This window comes from Oncorhynchus mykiss, chromosome 12 (assembly GCF_013265735.2).
Source record: "Oncorhynchus mykiss isolate Arlee chromosome 12, USDA_OmykA_1.1, whole genome shotgun sequence".
Lineage (NCBI taxonomy): Eukaryota > Metazoa > Chordata > Actinopteri > Salmoniformes > Salmonidae > Oncorhynchus > Oncorhynchus mykiss.
In genome coordinates this window covers 86,715,137-86,736,053 of record NC_048576.1, presented here as the reverse complement: position 1 = coordinate 86,736,053, position 20,917 = coordinate 86,715,137, and the positions used below count along the sequence as shown (strand labels likewise).

The 20,917-nt window shown below is 44.9% G+C and overlaps 1 protein-coding gene across 2 annotated transcripts in view; it reads left to right on the top strand.

The window, feature by feature from the left end:
* The window catches only part of LOC110516610 (septin-9), a 162,462-nt gene that overhangs the window by 34,283 nt on the left and 107,262 nt on the right, over positions 1-20,917 (top strand). Inside the window, exon 2 of one of the 2 annotated variants that reach the window (XM_036938953.1) lies at positions 3,460-3,531. In XM_036938953.1, coding sequence (XP_036794848.1) covers positions 3,460-3,531 — 72 coding nt within the window. Of the gene's footprint in view, positions 1-3,459; positions 3,532-10,376; positions 10,506-20,917 lie in introns of those variants that run through there. The other variant, XM_036938956.1, reaches the window with a different exon arrangement.

Genomic DNA, 20,917 nt, shown 5'->3' with positions numbered 1-20,917 from the left:
ATGGTGAGTCAATCTATGATACGTCCCAAAAGGCACCCATATTCCCTTTATAGTGCACTACTTTTGACCGGGTCCTAATGGCTATGTAGGGAATAGGGTGCCATTTGGGAAGTAAACTAAGTCTAAGTGAGGGATTACAGTAAATAAATAATCTGTTGTCTGAGCTAGCAGAGGTGTGTGTGTGTGTGTGTGTGTGTGTGTGTGTGTGTGTGTGTGTGTGTGTGTGTGTGTGTGTGTGTGTGTGTGTGTGTGTGTGTGTGTGTGTGTGTGTGTGTATGTGTGTGCCGCATAGTTTCATCCTCCTGTTACAACACTACCACCACGTCCCTGAAAAAAACAGACCTGTTGCTACTGTTGCTATGGTGACTGGGCCATTTGTGGTCTAGAGGAGCAGGGAGGAGAGGCACATTTGGTTAGTGGCAGGGGAGAGTAGTCGCTCTGTCGAGCTCTCATCCAACCCTGCTTCAGTACAATGTTACCGGGCTCTGTTTAGCTGAGTGAGGGTGTTTTCTCTGGGTTTAGCTGGTCTGGTCTGGTACTGGTAGCTTCACTGGTTCTCTGAATGTTAGTTGTATCTCTCTGGCAGGAGGAGTGAATGGCTCTGGGCTCAGCTAGTCTGGTCTGGTAGCCTCTCTCTGGCCAGTCTGTTGTTTGGTCAGTTGGAGGAGGAATTAGAGCATGGCTGGCTGTGCTGCTGCTGTTTCTCTGAAGTTACTGGACTGTTGGTTTCTCTCTGATGTCGGTCAGTCTGGGAGAGTCAGGCATTGCTTTCTGTGGCCACAGAGACAAATTCCAGAGCAAACAGCAGTCTGTGGGATCCAGTGGATGTTAGTTTTCTTCCTCATTTTGATTTGCTCTCTCACACATAGACATTGAGAAGGACATAACAAAGAGACCTGTCTTACAACCAAAGACGTACATGCGCGTGTCATCTTGTCAAGTATGTCTAGGATGTCCAAATGTGTGTGTGAGAGAGGCCTGTGTGAGAGAGGCCTGTGTGAGAGAGGCCTGTGTGAGAGAGGCCTGTGTGAGAGAGGCCTGTGCTTTAATGGATTATAGGTACTGTATGTAACAGGGTGAGGGATGAGCTCACATGTTACGCATCCTATAACTCCCACATGTACACACACACACACACACACGCACACACGCACACACGCACGCGCGCACACACACACACACACACACACACACACACACACACACACACACACACACACACACACACACACACACACAGACCCGTCTCACAGTCTCCTCCTCCCACAGTATTCAGTAACATACAGTCAGAACTCCTTTAGACCTCCTCCCACAGTATTCAGTAACATACAGTCAGAACTCCTTTAGACCTCCTCCCACAGTATTCAGTAACATACAGTCAGAACTCCTTTAGACTTCCTCCCACAGTATTCAGTAACATACAGTCAGAACCCCTTTAGACTTCCTCCCACAGTATTCAGTAACATACAGTCAGAACTCCTTTAGACTTCCTCCCACAGTATTCAGTAACATACAGTCAGAACTCCTTTAGACCTCCTCCCACAGTATTCAGTAACATACAGTCAGAACTCCTTTAGACTTCCTCCCACAGTATTCAGTAACATACAGTCAGAACCCCTTTAGACTTCCTCCCACAGTATTCAGTAACATACAGTCAGAACTCCTTTAGACTTCCTCCCACAGTATTCAGTAACATACAGTCAGACCCCTTTAGACTTCCTCCCACAGTATTCAGTAACATACAGTCAGAACTCCTTTAGACTTCCTCCCACAGTATTCAGTAACATACAGTCAGAACCCCTTTAGACTTCCTCCCACAGTATTCAGTAACATACAGTCAGAACTCCTTTAGACCTCCTCCCACAGTATTCAGTAACATACAGTCAGAACTCTTTTAGACTTCCTCCCACAGTATTCAGTAACATACAGTCAGAACTCCTTTAGACCTCCTCCCACAGTATTCAGTAACATACAGTCAGAACTCCTTTAGACTTCCTCCCTCAGTATTCAGTAACATACAGTCAGAACCCCTTTAGACTTCCTCCCACAGTATTCAGTAACATACAGTCAGAACTCCTTTAGACCTCCTCCCACAGTATTCAGTAACATACAGTCAGAACTCCTTTAGACTTCCTCCCACAGTATTCAGTAACATACAGTCAGAACTCCTTCAGACCTCCTCCCACAGTATTCAGTAACATACAGTCAGAACTCCTTTAGACCTCCTCCCACAGTATTCAGTAACATACAGTCAGAACTCCTTTAGACTTCCTCCCACAGTATTCAGTAACCTACAGTCAGAACTCCTTTAGACCTCCTCCCACAGTATTCAGTAACATACAGTCAGAACTCCTTTAGACCTCCTCCCACAGTATTCAGTAACCTACAGTCAGAACTCCTTTAGTCTTCCTTCCTGTCCCTCAGCTGTCTATGTCGCTCTAAAGACAGTGGTGACACTTCAGAGAGGAATCCACATCTCTTGGTCATGATGGTGAACGATGTCATACAGGACAGAACTGAGAAAGGAAGTGTCTCAATTAAAGGAGGAGCCAGAACAGGATGGGTCAGTTGACTCAGTAACCACAAGTTGGAGTCATTTCATCTGAATAGTACTGACTGGGTTAAATCCCTGATCTCTTACGATGGTTGCCCCTGTGGCATGTGTGACCCCTTTGAATCACCAAGCTATAAATCAGATCAAACAATGATTCCGTGGCCATCATCACATCATCACCAGCTCTTTAGAAATAGATACTTACTGTTGCCTAGGGTGGTCTAGCAGTCTAAGCTGCTGCCCCTGGAAGACATACTGTATACCACTCCAGCATTGGTTTGAATCTGTCCCACAACAATTTCAGCACCCTCTCCCTCTCGTCTCCTGTCACTCGTCTCCTCTACCACTCCTCTCCTCTACCAACTTGGTTGACCAAGTTGACCTTTGAACTCTGTGACCTCTGACGACCTCTCATTCTACAGAGAGACCAACAGTCTACATAGGATCTACTTTACAGTCCACACACACACACACACACACACACACACACACACACACACACACACACACACACACACACACACACACACACACACACACACACACACACACACACACACCTCAACTCTCCTGGACTGTAATAAGGAATGATCAGAACAGAGCACAACGGAACACACCCTGTATCGATCTGGAATGGAATAGGTCTCTCCCGGTCAGCATTGAAGGAAAGCCGTAGTGGAACGCCAGAAGGCATCCCAGTGATTCCAGAGCTGCTCAGTGTCACCTAGGATCTGTGATGACTGTCACTGGGTTCTCTGTTGTCAGCTTATCAGCCGTGTGGGTTTTAGTGTTGTTAACTTGCAGGCATATGTAGTGTTATGTTATAATAATATTATGCAACATAGAATGTATGACCTTTATTGATCGCCCTCCCTCCTCTCTCTCTATCTTCCTCTGGGTGACAGGTATTGCCAGGTCCACCAGTGGGAGACTGAGGAGGACAGACAGAGAAGGTTCTTCTTCCATCACCAGTCCCAGTAAGTCATACTGTTTCTATCTGAGGAATCCACCAGGCACACGCATTATTACTTACATACATCTGTTGGCCTCAACACAAGGACTTTGATTAATGCTACTGAGTTCATGTTGTGGGCTGAGCAAAATGCACAGCTGAATTGGTGAAGTGCGGGTTGACAAGGCACTGTATACTGCCCTTCACACTTTTCACTGGATTTAGTGAAAGTAACAAACTGTATTTCGTCAGCAAGCAGACTTTATCAGGGTTTCTGAGAAGTGAGCCACGAAACAGGTACTGTAGCACAGATGGACCGATATGTTACAGTAAGCAGGTAGGAATGAATCCCAAATATTCCCCTTGAGAGAGGAGAGAGAGATGATTAAGACAGACTCAGCGAGGGTGAGATGGAGAGAGAGATGATTAAGACAGACTCAGTGAGGGTGAGATGGAGAGAGAGATGATTAAGACAGACTCAGTGAGGGTGAGATGGAGAGAGAGATGATTAAGACAGACTCAGTGAGGGTGAGATGGAGAGAGAGATGATTAAGACAGACTCGGTGAGGGTGAGATGGAGAGAGAGATGATTAAGTCAGACTCAGTGAGGGTGAGATGGAGAGAGAGATGATTAAGACAGACTCAGTGAGGGTGAGATGGAGAGAGAGATGATTAAGACAGACTCAGTGAGGGTGAGATGGAGAGAGAGATGATTAAGACAGACTCAGTGAGGGTGAGATGGAGAGAGAGATGATTAAGACAGACTCAGTGAGGGTGAGATGGAGAGAGAGATGATTAAGACAGACTCAGTGAGGGTGAGATGGAGAGAGAGATGATTAAGACAGACTCAGTGAGGGTGAGATGGAGAGAGAGATGATTAAGACAGACTCAGTGAGGGTGAGATGGAGAGAGAGATGATTAAGACAGACTCAGTGAGGGTGAGATGGAGAGAGAGATGATTAAGACAGACTCGGTGAGGGTGAGATGGAGAGAGAGATGATTAAGACAGACTCAGTGAGGGTGAGATGGAGAGAGAGATGATTAAGACAGACTCAGTGAGGGTGAGATGGAGAGAGAGATGATTAAGACAGACTCAGTGAGGGTGAGATGGAGAGAGAGATGATTAAGACAGACTCAGTGAGGGTGAGATGGAGAGAGAGATGATTAAGACAGACTCGGTGAGGGTGAGATGGAGAGAGATTTAGATATTTGGTATTTTATTAGGATCCCCATTAGCTGTTGCAAAAGCAGCAGCTACTCTTCCTGGGGTCCACACAAAACATGAAACATGACATAATACAGAACATGAATAGAACAGAACTACACCAAAAAATGGTTTTGAAGCACGCATAGCCTACATATCAATACATACACAGAGGTGATGTTGCTTTATTTGTCTTTTGAAACCAGGTTTGCTGTTTATTTGAGTAATATGAGATGGAACAGAGTTCCATGCAATAATGGCTCTATACAGTAATGTACATTTTATTGAATTTATTCTGGATTTGGGGACTGTGAAAAGACCACTGGTGGCATTTCTGGTGGCGTAAGTGTGTGTGTCAGAGTTGTGTATAAATTGACTTTGCAAACAATTCTGGATTTTCAACACATTAATGTTTCTTTAAAAAATAAGTGATGCAGTCAGTCTTCAACTCTTAGCCAAGAGAGACTGGCATGTATAGTATTTATATCAGCCCTCTGATTACCATGAAGAGCAAGACATGCTGCTCTGTTCTGGTCCAGCTGCAGTTTAACTAGGTCTCTCCTTGCAGCACTTGACCACATGTCTGGACAATAATCAAGATAAGACAAAACTAGAGCCTGCAGGACTTTCTTTTTGGAGTGTGGTGTCAAAAAATCACAGCATCTCTTTATTACAGACAGACCTCTCCCCAGCTTTACAACCATTGAATCTATATGTTTTGATCATGACAGTTTACAATCTAAGGAAATGCCAAGTAATTTACTCTCCTCAACTTCTTCAACAGTCACACCATTCATTACCAGATTCAGCCGAGGTCTAGAACTTAGGGAATAATTTGTACTAAATACAGTGCTCTTAGTTTTAGAGATGTTCAGGACCAGTTTATTACTGGCCACCCATTCCAAAACAGACTGCAATACTTTGTTAAGAGTTTCAGTGACTTAATTAGCTGTGGTTGCTGATGAATCATCAGCATACATGGACACACATGCTTTGTTTAATGCCAGTGGCAGGTCATTGGTAAAAATAGAAAAGAGTAGAGGACCCAGAGAGCTGCCCTGCAGTACACCACACTTTACATGTTTGACATTAGAGAAACTTCCATTAAAGAAAACCCTTTGAGTTCTATTAGATCGATAGCTCTGAATCCACAATATCGCAGAGGTTGAAAAGACATAACGCTTTATCAACAACAGGTTATGGTCAGTAATATCGAAGGCTGCACTGAAATCTAACAGTATAGCTCCCACAATCTTCTTATTATCAATTTATTTAAACCAATCATCAGTCATTTGTGTCAGTGGAGTACATGTTGAGTGCCCCTCTCTATAAGTATGCTGAAAGTCTGTTGTTAGTTTGTTTACAGAGAAATAGCATTGTATTTGGTCAAACACCATTTTTTTCTAACAGTTTGCTAAGAGCTGGCAGAAACCTGATAGGTCTGCTGTTAGAACCATTAAAGGCCGCTTTACCACTCTTGGGTAGCTGAATGACTTTGTCTTCCCTCCAGGCCTGAAGACTTTACTCTAGGCTCAGATTAAAGATATGACAGATAGCTCAGTAGCTTTCCATCTAAGTTGTCAATGCCAAGAGGTTTGACATTATTGATCGATGACAATCATTTTTCCACCTCTCCCACACTAACTTTACAAAATTCAAACTTACTATGCTTTTCTTTCAGTATTGTTTTTTGTATGCATGTGTACGATGGCTCACTGTTTGTTGTTGGCATTTTCTGCCTAAGTTTGCCCACTTTGACAATGAAGTAACCATAAAAATATTTGGCAATATTAAATGCTTTTGTGATGAATAAGCCATCTGATTCAATGAATGATGGAGTTGAATTTGTCTTTCTGCCCATAATTTCATTTAAAGTTTCTTTATATCATTGATCCTGGCTTCATAATACAGTTTATTTTTCTTTTTGTTGTGTTTAGTCACATAATTTCTCGATTTGCAGTAAGTCAGCCAGTCAGATGTGCAGTAAGTCAGCCAGTCAGATGTGCAGTAAGTCAGCCAGTCAGATGTGCAGTAAGTCAGCCAGTCAGATGTGCAGTAAGTCAGCCAGTCAGATGTGCAGTAAGTCAGCCAGTCAGATGTGCAGTAAGTCAGCCAGTCAGATGTGCAGTAAGTCAGCCAGTCAGATGTGCAGTAAGTCAGCCAGTCAGATGTGCAGTAAGTCAGCCAGTCAGATGTGAAGTCAGACTTATTAGCCACTCCTTTAGCCTCATCTCTTTCAACCATACAGTTTTTCCTCATCAATCCATGGAACCTTAACAGTTCTAACAGTCAGTTTCTTAACAGGTGCATGTTTATCAATAACTAGAAGAAGCAATTTCATAAATGTATGAAGTGCAGCATCTGGATGCTCCTTATTAAAGACATCAGACCAACAAATATTTTTAACAACCACATAATAGTAACAGCTAAATCTGTTGTATGATCTCTTATATAATATTTTAGGCCCAGTTTTTGGAACTTTGGATTTCCTGGATATAGCCACTATATTGTGATCACTGCATCCAATGGGTACGGATACAGCTTTAGTACAAAGTTCTACAGTATTAGTTCAAATGTGATTGATACATGTGGATGATCTTGTTCCTGTAGTGTTTGTAAACACCCTGGTAGGTTGATTAATAACCTGAACCAGATTACAGGCACTGGTTACATTGAGAAGCTTCCTCTTGAGCGGACAGCTTGATGAAAACCAGTCACTATTCAGATTCCCAAGAAAGTAGACCTCTCGGTTTACATCACATACAATATCAAGCATTTCACACATACTATTTAGATACTGACTGTGAGCACTGGGTTTCAGTGGGAAAGATTGAAAGAGCATGGGTATGACAGTGAGATAGATTGAGATAATGATCGAAATGAGCACTCACTATTTACTACTACTACTGTGTGTGCATATGCGTGCGTAGGTGGGTGTTTGTGCGTGTGTTTGTGTATGTGTTCATGTGTGTGTGTGTTAATGTGTGTGTGTGTGCACGTGTGTGGGTAACTGCCAAGCGCTGGCATGAGGTTGCAGGCTGTGGCTGTGGCTCACCACTGAGGCCTCCTCCTCTCAGTGGGAAGAACAAACTGCTTCTGCAGCATCAGCAATTCAGAGGGCGGGGGGGGGGGGGGGGGGGGGGGGGGGGGTAGCGCCTGGAGCACCGAGTCGGGGAAAGGGACACACACACAGCCTGTGTATGAGCACATGTCCTTGCAGGATGTGCACTCAAGCCACAGGAATCTGACAGGCAATGAGGCAGCCAGATACTGTACTATGCAGGCTAACAGACAGGCTAGGATACACACACTGACAGACAGGGTTATAGGGATATACACAGGAATTTTTATTATTAGCAGTGTGTGTGTGTGTTTATGTGTGTGCGTGCTTGCGTGTGTTTGAGTTCTCAGGTGTGCGTGTGTGACAGGCAGACTGACAGACAGGCAGAGCTAACAGGTAGACAGGCAGACTGGGTTATGGGAGGTGCTTAGGGGTGTGAATGAAACCCATCCTGTCAGCAGACCCCCCTGATGCTGTCTCTGCAGGGCATGTGTGTCAGAGCAGGGGAGCAGGGTGGGGTGGGGGAGACTATGGAGGCTGGCAGGGGGTGTGTGCCCTGTGCCCGGATGTGAGGGAGGGGGCTGGGTGGGTTGAGATGTCCCACACAAAGCCTCTCCTGGTGGGGCGGAGTTATGAGCAGACAGGAGGTAGATGGGCCTTAGGAGGAGAGTGCTGTTTCACAGTAACCTTAAGAATACACACATGTGCAGGCACACACACACACACACACACACACACACACACACACACACACACACACACACACACACACAAGGATTCACATTCTTATTAACCCCTAACCTAACCCTAATTGTAACCCTAACCCTAAACCTAACCCCTAAGCCTAAAATAGCTTTTTCCTTGAGGGAAGCGGCAAAATGTCCTTGTTTAACCTTGTGAGGTCTTCTGGTCCCCACAAGGATAGTAAAACCAAAAACACACCAATGCACACACACACAGGACTGGTAGAAGTCTATCTGTAGTGTTTGAATAGTGTCTCTGACAGTGGCTGTATTGTCCATGGCCATGCCCTCTGGGTGATTGTCTTCAGTTAGTAGTCATGAGACTGATCTCTATAGGGGAGGAAGCAGTCACACTGTGTTACTAGCATTGCTCACTCCATTATGTTCACTGAGCCTGTGTCCCAAATGGCACCTTTTTACCTATGGACCCTGGTCAAAAGTAGGGCACTAGTACATAGGAAACAAGGTGCAATTTGGGACAGCCTGTGATCTAGATCATGTAGTTCAGTAACACATCAGCCATTCATTGTGAAGCTGCTAGTTGATCTGTGATTCAGATTACTATTGTGTTTTGATAGGCACTTAGACCCAAACTCTGGTCCACTGTCCTCTCCTGTTGCGCAATGCAATGCCCCCCACACACACACTCCTGGTTGCTTTAGGAAGGTGAGGGTTGCATTGTGCAACACTGCAGCCTGATATCTGCTTTTTTTAACGCCTGGGTGTGTTTGATCTCTCCCTCTCCCTCTCACACACACCCACACGCCAAATGACCCCCAGGCAAGTGTGAGGGACGTGCCAAAGGTTAGGGTTCACCTGTGTTTCTTGAACAAAGAGGTGGATGGATGTCAAGCACATTTTACAGAGAGAGAGAGAGAAAGAGAGGGAGGGAGGGAGGGAGGGAGGGAGGGAGGGAGGGAGGGAGAGACTTCCCCTGCTACTGTTTTATATAGTTTTTCCATTGTATAGTAGTGATACAGCATACTTAAGCAATAATGCCTGAGGGGGTGTGGTATATGGCCAATATAGCAAGGCCAAGAGCTGCTATTAAGTACAACGCAACACGGAGTGCCTGGATACAAACCTTAGCCGTGGTATATTGGCCATATACCACACCTGAGGTGCCTTATTGTTATTATGAACTGGTTACCAACTTAATTAGAGCAGTAAAAATAAATGTTTTGTCGTACCTGTGGTATATGGTATAATATACCACGGCTGTCAGCCAATCATCATTCAGGGCTCGAACCACCCAGTTTATAAAACCCAAATCCTATCTCTGCATAGATAGACATGCCAAGACTCTATGGTCTCTGTTGCTGTACAGACGGGTCTATCAGACAGTTGGTTATTGGGGCCATGGAGAGGAGAGGGTTATTTTAAACTAAATCTAAGGAGCTCACATCACATGGTCCTTCAGGGTTTCTGAGACAATGCTGCTACAGTCTTATGGCAAGGCAGAGAAAGAAGGAAAGAAAGAAAGAAACAGAGAAATAGAGTGAGAGAGAGAGATAGATAGAGAGAGAGAGTGAGACAGGGAGAGAGAAGAGGAGAGAGAGAGAGAGATAGAGAGAGTGAGACAGGGAGAGAGAAGAGGAGGGGGAATGGAGGGTGGGAATGAAAAGAAAGAATAACAAGAGCTCCATATGATCAGCACATGGGCATGCCGTAATTCTGAACGCATTCATTAGCAGAACAGACTGAAAAATCTAACAGGGGAGAGAAAAAGACAGAGAGAGAGAGGAAGAGAAAGAGGGAGAGAAAGAGACAGAGGGAGGGAGGGAGGGAGGGAGGGAGGGAGGGAGGGAGGGAGGGAGGGAGGGAGGGAGGGAAAGACTGGGGAGAGGAAAAGAGAGGAAGAGAGGGCGCAAGCGATCGAGCTAGCAAGGGGGGGAGAGAAAGGGGAAGTCCAGAAGGAGAGAGGAAGAAAGCAGACACTTCATGAGGCTGTGGAGGGAGTGATCTGGATATGGAGGGGGACAGATTCTCAGGTATGACACAGGAACTCAGCCAAACTGGACTCTCCTCCCAGGGGAATAGTACTTTTCAACTCTTCATTGAACTATCTGTTGAAACTCCCAGAGTCTGGGTCTTTTCCTCTCTGTATTTTCTGGTTTTAAAGCTTTAGCTTAGCTGCAGTTTGCAGATACAGCGTAGAGGGTTTTAGGACCTGTCCTTTGCCATGTGTCTGTCTGTCTCTTTGTCTTTCTCTCTGGCTGTCTGCTCAATGAGTTCCAGTAGCTAGGGTTTCGTGTGTGAGACTGACCGGCACAGAGTCATCTAATCTGGGTGACAGCCAGGACAGTGGGACAGAGCTGTGCAGCTCCTTGATTCTTTCTCTTTCTCTGGGTGACTTACTTACTCGGTTATCTATTGTTTCATTGAATTAGCTTGACAGGGACAGTGCACACGAATCAACATTTCAGTGTTCACAATGTAAATGTGTTAAAGCTAGCTATGAAGCTAATTTCCATCTGTAGGTCCGTAGTCCTCCTCTCATGTTCGTCTGTGGTGTAAAAACAGGAAAAGTGATGTTTGAACAGTACTACTTCTGTCCCCCGTGGCTCCGGTGGCGACCGACCGTCAGTGTGGGTAGAGATACTCTCTATTGGCAGGGGGATGGTTTTTCCACACTATTCTCACTTTGTTGTAGTTCCTGAAGTTGATGTGATTTTCCTCATAAAGTGCATCTGTCATCAGTGTCCATAGAGAACGCATTAGGCTTCAGTTTGTCTGTGAATGCGTGTGTATGTTAAAATCATCAGTGTCCATAGAGAACGCATTAGGCTTCAGTTTGTCTGTGAATGCGTGTGGATGTTAAAATCATCAGTGTCCATAGAGAACGCATTAGGCTTCAGTTTGTCTGTGAATGTGTGTGGATGTTAAAATCATCAGTGTCCATAGAGAACGCATTAGGCTTCAGTTTGTCTGTGAATGCGTGTGGATGTTAAAATCATCAGTGGAGAAACACCGTCCCTTAATGGTGCTTTTATGAGTGTTTGTGGAGTATTGTAAAAACTCTGTAAAAAAGTAGAAAACAGAGAATGGGGGGCAGACAACACAAGTGCCCTTCCTTGTCCTGTAGCACCTACTGTTTAAAGTCTGGGCCTGCGTCCCAAATGGCACCCTATTCCCTATATAGTGCCCTATGGGCCCTGGTCAAAAGTAGTGCACTATATAGGGAATACGGTGCCATTTGGGATGAAGCCTGGACCAGGGTGAGATCACCAACGAGGCCCCCGTTTCCAGGTGCTTCCTTCAGGGAGCTGTAATGGCTTCTGCAGGAGTGTGTGTGTGTTTGTGTGTGTTCATGCATGTATTGCGTGTGATCATGTGTATGTGTACACGATATCTGACCATCCACTGACTGGTCACACTGTGTTTTGACCGCACACATCAGGGATCACAACCATGCACCTTCAATCTCAAATAACTGTATACTCTGCTGAATGATAGTATCTTATCTAACCACTGTGTAAATGTACTTGTTGCCCGGCCTGAATACAGTGGAATATCACACACTTTAATGTTTGCTTCCTTTGTTTGTGGGAGTGATTTGTCATTTTTCTAGGAGAAAAACACATACTTAGTCTTAAACAGCTGATAACTGTCACTATAGCGGGGCGGCAGGGTAGCTTAGTGGTTAGAGCGTTGGACTAGTAACCGAAAGGTTGCAAGTTCTGCCCCTGAACAGGCAGTTAACTCACTGTTCCTAGGCCGTCATTGAAAGTAAGAATTTGTTCTTAACTGACTTGCCTAGTTAAATAAATAAAAATATGTAAAAACTTGAATTAAAAAAAGCTCTCCCTTAACCTCTCCCTTAACCTCTCCCTTAACCTCTCCCTTAACCTCTCCCAGTCGCTTCCCTCTCAATAGAGAGAAACAGGCTGCTATATCATCTTACTACAGTATCCATACAGAACACACAACAATATGAACTCTGTTGTTGCAGTGCATAATTCTTGGAATATGCTCTTTGGTTTGCTGCTTAAATATAACATTAATGCTGTTTGGGTTGGACTGGACGGTAGGTTAAAAAAATAAAAATAAATAGAGGGATGTACAGCTGATGCTGTATTCAGCATGATGATAACAACTGTTAACTGTCACTATAGAGGGACATGTACAGCAGATGCTGTATTCAGCATGATGATAACAACTGTTAACTGTCACTATAGAGGGACATGTACAGCTGATGCTGTATTCAGCATGATGATAACAACTGTTAACTGTCACTATAGAGGGACATGTACAGCAGATGCTGTATTCAGCATGATGATAACAACTGTTAACTGTCACTATAGAGGGACATGTACAGCTGATGCTGTATTCAGCATGATGATAACAACTGTTAACTGTCACTATAGAGGGACATGTACAGCAGATGCTGTATTCAGCATGATGATAACAACTGTTAACTGTCACTATAGAGGGACATGTACAGCAGATGCTGTATTCAGCATGATGATAACAACTGTTAACTGTCACTATAGAGGGACATGTACAGCAGATGCTGTATTCAGCATGATGATAACAACTGATAACTGTCACTATAGAGGGACATGTACAACAGATGCTGTATTCAGCATGATGATAACAACTGATGAACAGTTAATAACTGTGACACTCACACAGTGACCTGACTGAGACCTTTCTAAGACACACGACTAACATAGTGAAGCCATCCCCTAATCTCTACTGAACAGCCTCCAGCCTCCAGCCATCCCATAACCTCTACTGAACAACCTCCAGCCATCCCCTAACCTCTACTGAACAGCCTCCAGCCATCCCCTAACCTCTAGTGAATAGCTCCCAGCCATCCCCTAACCTCTACTGAACAACCTCCAGCCATCCCCTAACCTCTACTGAACAGCCTCCAGCCATCCCCTAACCTCTAGTGAATAGCTCCCAGCCATCCCCTAACCTCTACTGAACAGCCTCCAGCCATCCCATAACCTCTAGTGAACAGCCTCCAGCCATCCCCTAACCACTACTGAACAGCCTCCAACCATCCCCTAACCTCTAGTGAATAGCTCCCAGCCATCCCTTAACCTTGGGGCGGCAGGTAGCCTAGAGGTTAGAGTGTTGGGCCAGTAACTGAAAGGTAGAGATCTAGATCAAATCCCCAAGGTGACGAGGTAAAAATGTGTTGTTCTTCCCCTGAACAAGGCAGTTAACACACTGTTCCTAGGCTGTCATTGTAAATAAGAATGTGTTCTTAACTGACTTTCCTAGTTAAATAAATAAAAATATGTAAAAACTTGAATTAAAAAAAGCTCTCCCTTAACCTCTCCCTTAACCTCTCCCTTAACCTCTCCCTTAACCTCTCCCAGTCGCTTCCCTCTCAATAGAGAGAAACAGGCTGCTATATCATCTTACTACAGTATCCATACAGAACACACAACAATATGAACTCTGTTGTTGCAGTGCATAATTCTTGGAATATGCTCTTTGGTTTGCTGCTTAAATATAACATTAATGCTGTTTGGGTTGGACTGGACGGTATCCAAAAGTGGATCACCACAAGGTGGTGATGTTGAGTTTCAGGCACTCTCCTCTGTGGAGGAACTGTGGTAAAACTGTTGTTTTCCATTACACTGGCTTTGGCCCATTTCTTTCAATGATGATGGATCGTGTGTAATAAGAGAAGCTCAGAGCGGTAGTAGGGGCAACTCTGGGGTCTGTGGTGTTTTTAAAGGGGACAGACTGACACACTGGTCTGTAGCTGAGTATCTGTCTATTCTACAGTATCTCTGCCTAGGCAGATTTCGGCTTGTGTTATTGGATGAAACTGGTCAGAGATACTTCCTTGTACTCTGTGTCTGGTGTTTTGCCTGGGTTACCATGGAGACATGGCTGTGTAGCTGCTGTGAAGCTGATTGGGGTTTGTGATTATAATGCTAGTTTGTTAACATGATAAAGATAGTACTATTGAAGAGAGAGAGAGATGGAGGATGACGAAAGGAGGAGATACAGAAAGAAAGAAAGAAAGAAAGAAAGAAAGAAAGAAAGAAAGAAAGAAAGAAAGAAAGAAAGAAGAAAGAAAGAAAGAAAGAAAGAAAGGAAGACAGAAAGAAAGAAAAATAAAGATCTATTCCTGATGGAGGACAGCTGCTCTGTCTATTTATTGAGTCATTCCATCCCCATGTGTGAGGGGGCTAACTAGACACACACACACGCAGACACACACACACACACACACACACACACACACACACACACACACACACACACACACACACACACACACCATAATACCATGCACCCAGTACCCACTACCAAGGCTTTGTGTGACTGTACACTGTATGAGGGCACCTCTTTCCAACAGGTGTTTGTGATTAAAGTTTCCTTTGTAAGCCCTAACCTCTTGCTATGCATTTGCTTAAGGACAGCTGTGACCACAGCTGCTTGTATGTATATGTGTGTGTGTGTGCTTGCGTGCCTGTTTGTGTGAGTGAATGTTCCATGTTAAACCCACAGGGAGTGGCTGGCTGAGTCAGGTCCTGCACATTCTATAGTGCCCAATTGGCCTATTTTACTCTGTATTCCACACACTCACACACATAAGCTCAATAATCAAAGTTCCTATTCTGTACTGTAGGGAGTAGACTGGTCTGGTTCTATTCTGTAATTGTAGGGAGTAGACTGGTCTGGTTCTATTCTGTACTGTAGGGAGTAGACTGGTCTGGTTCTATTCTGTACTGTATGGAGTAGACTGGTCTGGTTCTATTCTGTACTGTAGGGAGTAGACTGGTCTGATTCTATTCTGTACTGTAGGGAGTAGACTGGTCTGGTTCTATTCTGTACTGTAGGGAGTAGACTGGTCTGGTTCTATTCTGTACTGTAGGGAGTAGACTGGTCTGGTTCTATTCTGTACTGTAGGGAGTAGACTGGTCTGGTTCTATTCTGTACTGTAGGGAGTAGACTGGTCTGGTTCTATTCTGTACTGTAGGGAGTAGACTGGTCTGGTTCTATTCTGTACTGTAGGGAGTAGACTGGTCTGATTCTATTCTGTACTGTAGGGAGTAGACTGGTCTGGTTCTATTCTGTACTGTAGGGAGTAGACTGGTCTGGTTCTGTTTCTAAAAGCTGCTGATGCCATTAGTCATAGTAATGCTGGGCTGCGACTCACAAGCTCACTACAGGATGAACTCTCACCCCTATTCTTTTCCTATCAAAACCATGTTTGGGATTTCCTCTCTCTCTTTTATGTATATATATCTCTCTCTCTCTTTCAATTAAATTCAAATGGCTTTATTGGCATGGGAACCATGTGTTTACATTGTGGTAGAGAACTGGCACACCTATGTCTTCCTCTTCCTCTTCCTCCCCTCCGTTCTCCCTCCCCCTCTCTGCAGCAGCAGCCTCAGACAGGTACTGTAGACCTGATTAATATGGGTTGTCATGTAAACAGAGCTCTGTAGCATCACGGTAACCAACGAGTGGAGTCCAGAGTACATACACAGCGTTGTGTGTGAGGTGTGATCAGAAAGAGAGAGAGACGGAGAGAGAGAGAAAGAGAGACTGAGAGCGAGACAGAGAGAGAGAAAAACATTTATGTTTATGTTTATTTTCCCTTTCGTACTTTAACTATTTGCACATCATTACAACACTGTATATATATATACAGTGCTTTGCGAAAGTATTCGGCCCCCTTGAACTTTGCGACCTTTTGCCACATTTCAGGCTTCAAACATAAAGATATAAAACTGTATTTTTTTGTGAAGAATCAACAACAAGTGGGACACAATCATGAAGTGGAACGACATTTATTGGATATTTCAAACTTTTTTAACAAATCAAAAACTGAAAAATTGGGCGTACAAAATTATTCAGCCCCCTTAAGTTAATACTTTGTAGCGCCACCTTTTGCTGCGATTACAGCTGTAAGTCGCTTGGGGTATGTCTCTATCAGTTTTGCACATCGAGAGACTGAAATTTTTTCCCATTCCTCCTTGCAAAACAGCTCAAGCTCAGTGAGGTTGGATGGAGAGCATTTGTGAACAGCAGTTTTCAGTTCTTTCCACAAATTCACAGCGTTGTATATATAATAATTTTGCACGCCCAATTTTTCAGTTTTTGATTTGTTTAAAAAGTTTGAAATATCCAATAAATGTCGTTCCACTTCATGATTGAGTCCCACTTGTTGTTGATTCTTCACAAAAAAATACAGTTTTATATCTTTATGTTTGAAGCCTGAAATGTGGCAAAAGGTCGCAAAGTTCAAGGGGGCCGAATACTTTCGCAAGGCACTGTATATACATAATATGACATTTGAAATGTCTTTATACTTTTGTAAGTGTAATGTTTACTGTACATTTGTTATTGTTTATTTAACTTTTTGTTTATCTATTTCACTTGCTTTGGCAATGTAAACATACGTTTCCCATGCCAATAGAGAGAGAGAGAGAGAGAGAGAGAGAGAGAGAGAGAGAGAGAGAGAGAGAGAGAGAGAGAGTAGAAACCTAGTATGGCTTGACGTTTGTTACTGTTCTAAACATTTCCTATAGACAGACACGTGTCCCAGATTCTTGAGGCTGTCTATAACATTATAACATTCACACCAACTGGCAATCTATAAAACTCTACAGTACAGAGTAAAACACAACATGTGCATTCAGAAAGTATTCAGACCCCTTGACTTTTCACACATTTTGTTATGTTACAACCTTATTCTAAAATGGATTAAATCGTTTTTTCCCCCATAATGACAAAGCAAAAACAGTTTTTTAGACATTTTTGCCTCGATCCTGACTAGTCTCACAGTCCCCGCCGCTGAAAAACATCCACACAGCAAGATGCTTCCACCACCATGCTTCACTGTAGGGATGGTGCCAGGTTTCCTCCAGATGTGATGCTTGGCAGGCCAAATAGTTCGATCTTGGTTTCATCAGCCAGAGAATGTTGTTTCTAATGGTCTGAGAGTCCTTTAGGTGCTTTTGGCAAACTCCAAGCAGGCTGTCATGTGCCTTATACTGAGGAGTGGCTTCCGTCTGGCCACTCTACCAAAAAGACATGATTGGTGGAGTGCTGCAGAGAAGGTTGTCCCATCTCCACAGAGGAACTATGGAGCTCTGTCAGAGTGACCATCAGGTTCTTGGTCACCTTCCTGACGAATGCCCTTCTCCCTCGATTGCTCAGTTTGTCTGGGCGGACAGCTCTAGGAAGAGTCTTGGTGGTTCCAAACTTCTTCCATTTAAGAATGATGGAGCCCACTGTGTTCTTGGGGACCTTCAAAGCTGCAGAAATGTTTTATCTTGGTTTTTGCTCTGACATGCACTTTCAACTGGGAACTTATAAAGACAAGTGTGTGCCTTTCCAAATGTCCAATCAATTGAATTTACCACAGGTGGACTCCAATCAAGATGTTAAAACATCTCAAGGACTATCAAATGAAACAGGATACACCTGAGCTCAATTTCGAGTCTTATAGCAAAGGGTCTGAATACTTGTTTAAATAAGATATTTCTGTTTTTTTTTCTAAAAACCTGTTTTCTCTTTGTCATTATGGGGTATTGTGATGTCATTATGGGGTATTGTGATGTCATTATGGGGTATTGTGATGTCATTATGGGGTATTGTGATGTCATTATGGGGTATTGTGATGTCATTATGGGGTATTGTGTGTAGATTGATGAGGAACATGTTTTATTTGATACATTTTTGAATAAGGCTGTAACATAACAACATGTGGAAAAAGTGAAAGGTGTCTGAATACCTTTTGAATGCACTGTACAGTACACTCCCATTGACCATTTTTTAAGCCTCGTGATCAATGTGGTATTTGACTAATATTTTCTGTTCTAGGATCAGCTCACTGTACTTTCAATGTGTCACCAAACATCAGGGACACGTTGAAGCAAAACTGACTTCAGATCAGTACGACATCGCCTCACCCTTTGGAATAGAGTGAGGGTTGGGGTGGTCAGGTCAGTGGGTTAGAGGGAGGGTTGGGATGGTCAGGTCAGGTCAGTAGGTTAGATGGAGGGTTGGGGAGGGTCAGGTCAGTAGGTTAGAGGGAGGGTTGGGATGGTCAGGTCAGTGGGTTAGAAGGAGGGTTGGGATGGTCAGGTCAGTAGGTTAGAGGGAGGGTTGGGATGGTCAGGTCAGTAGGTTAGAGGGAGGGGTGGGATGGTCAGGTCAGGTCAGTGGGTTAGAGGGAGGGTTGGGATGGTCAGGTCAGTAGGTTAGAGGGAGGGTTGGGATGGTCAGGTCAGTAGGTTAGAGGGAGGGTTGGGATGGTCAGGTCAGTGGGTTAGAGGGAGGGTTGGGATGGTCAGGTCAGTGGGTTAGAGGGAGGGTTGGGATGGTCAGGTCAGTGGGTTAGAGGGAGGGATGGGATGGTCAGGTCAGGTCAGGTCAGTGGGAGGGTTGGGATGGTCAGGTCAGTGGGTTAGAGGGAGGGATGGGATGGTCAGGTCAGTAGGTTAGAGGGAAGGTTGGGATGGTCAGGTCAGTAGGTTAGAGGGAATGTTGGGATGGTCAGGTCAGTGGGTTAGAGGGAGGGTTGGGATGGTCAGGTCAGTAGGTTAGAGGGAAGGTTGGGGTGGTATGATCAGGTCAGGTCAGTAGGTTAGAGGGAGGGTTGGGGTGGGATGGTCAGGTCAGTAGGTTAGAGGGAGGGTTGGGATGGTCAGGTCAGTGGGTTAGAGGGAGAGTTGGGATGGTCAGGTCAGTGGGTTAGAGGGAGGGTTGGGATGGTCAGGTCAGTAGGTTAGAGGGAGGGTTGGGATGGTCAGGTCAGGTCAGTGGGTTAGAGGGAGGGTTGGGATGGTCTGATCAGTAGGTTAGAGGGAGGGTTGGGATGGTCAGGTCAGTAGGTTAGAGGGAGGGTTGGGATGGTCAGGTCAGGTCAGTAGATTAGATGGAGGGTTGGGATGGTCAGGTCAGTAGGTTAGAGGGAGGGTTGGGATGGTCAGGTCAGTAGGTTAGAGGGAGGGTTGGGATGGTCAGGTCAGTAGGTTAGAGGGAGGGTTGGGATGGTCAGGTCAGTGGGTTAGAGGGAGGGTTGGGATGGTCAGGTCAGTAGGTTAGAGGGAGGGTTGGGATGGTCAGGTCAGTGGGTTAGAGGGAGGGTTGGGGTGGGATGGTCAGTGGGTTAGAGGGAGGGTTGGGATGGTCAGGTCAGTAGGTTAGAGGGAGGGTTGGGATGGTCAGGTCAGTAGGTTAGAGGGAGGGTTGGGATGGGATGGTCAGGTCAGTGGGTTAGAGGGAGGGTTGGGGTGGTCAGGTCAGTAGGTTAGAGGGAGGGTTGGGATGGTCAGGTCAGTAGGTTAGAGGGAGGGTTAGGATGGTCAGGTCAGTGGGTTAGAGGGAGGGTTGGGGTGGGATGGTCAAGCCATGGTCAGTACCCACTGGCACATAGAGCCACCTGAGATGGTAATGTAACCCAGGGGTACAATGAGAAGGTTAATAGACCTCAGCTGTATCTGTGCTGGCCCTTAATGACCCGAGGGACCAGTGCCCTCCTGTGTGACATAGTTGGTGGTGTATGGTACTTGCAAGGCCAAGGGTTGTGGGTTTGATTCCCGTGGGGGACCACCAATATGAAACATGTATGCATGACTGTAAGAGGATGGAAGTGTCTGCTAAATGGTGTATGGTACTGTCATGACCTGTACAGGACACATAACCACACCAAAGGATGTCTCCTTTAAATCCCATATGGGATTGTATGTGTGTGGTTATGTTTGGCAGCACAACAACCTTGATAGATATGTGATCCATATCATCCTGTTGGTAAAGACAGCCCTCTCTGTCAACTGCTGCCTAAAGGGGATGGGGACAGGAGTGGGTATGTTCCAGCCCCATGGTGGGCTTGGAGCTTGTGTTTGTTGTGTTTGGAGTTGTGGTGTGTGTGTGTGCCAGGGAATGTGAGACATGTGGCAGAAGAGTAGGTGTGGAGGAGGGTGTGTCACAGCCAGAAGGTCTGCAGAGCGATTCTCCACATGTCTCCATGGTTATCTAGTTACACATCTCACTATTGGGCCACAACTTCTGTCACTGTTGGTGCAACAGCCCTAGTTTTATAGATAGAACACTGACATCTGGTGGATGAAGTGTCTCATTACTGATAGAGCTCTGTGTGTGTGTGTGTGTGTGTGTGTGTGTGTGTGTGTGTGTGTGTGTGTGTGTGTGTGTGTGTGTGTGTGTGTGTGTGTGTGTGTGTGTGTGTGTGTGTGTGTGTGTGTGTGTGTGTGTGTGTGTGTGTGTGTGTGTGTGTGTGTGTGTGTGTGTGTGTGTGTGTGTGTGTGTGTGTGTGTGTGTAGGAGGAATGCTGCTGTTGTAACTTTGAGCCAGTTTGAGCCATTAACTACAGTGTTTATTGGTGTTGACAGGTTTCCACTGAGAACACAACACACTCAGAGATGATCAGCTATACTCCTATTCTGAAATACAGCTT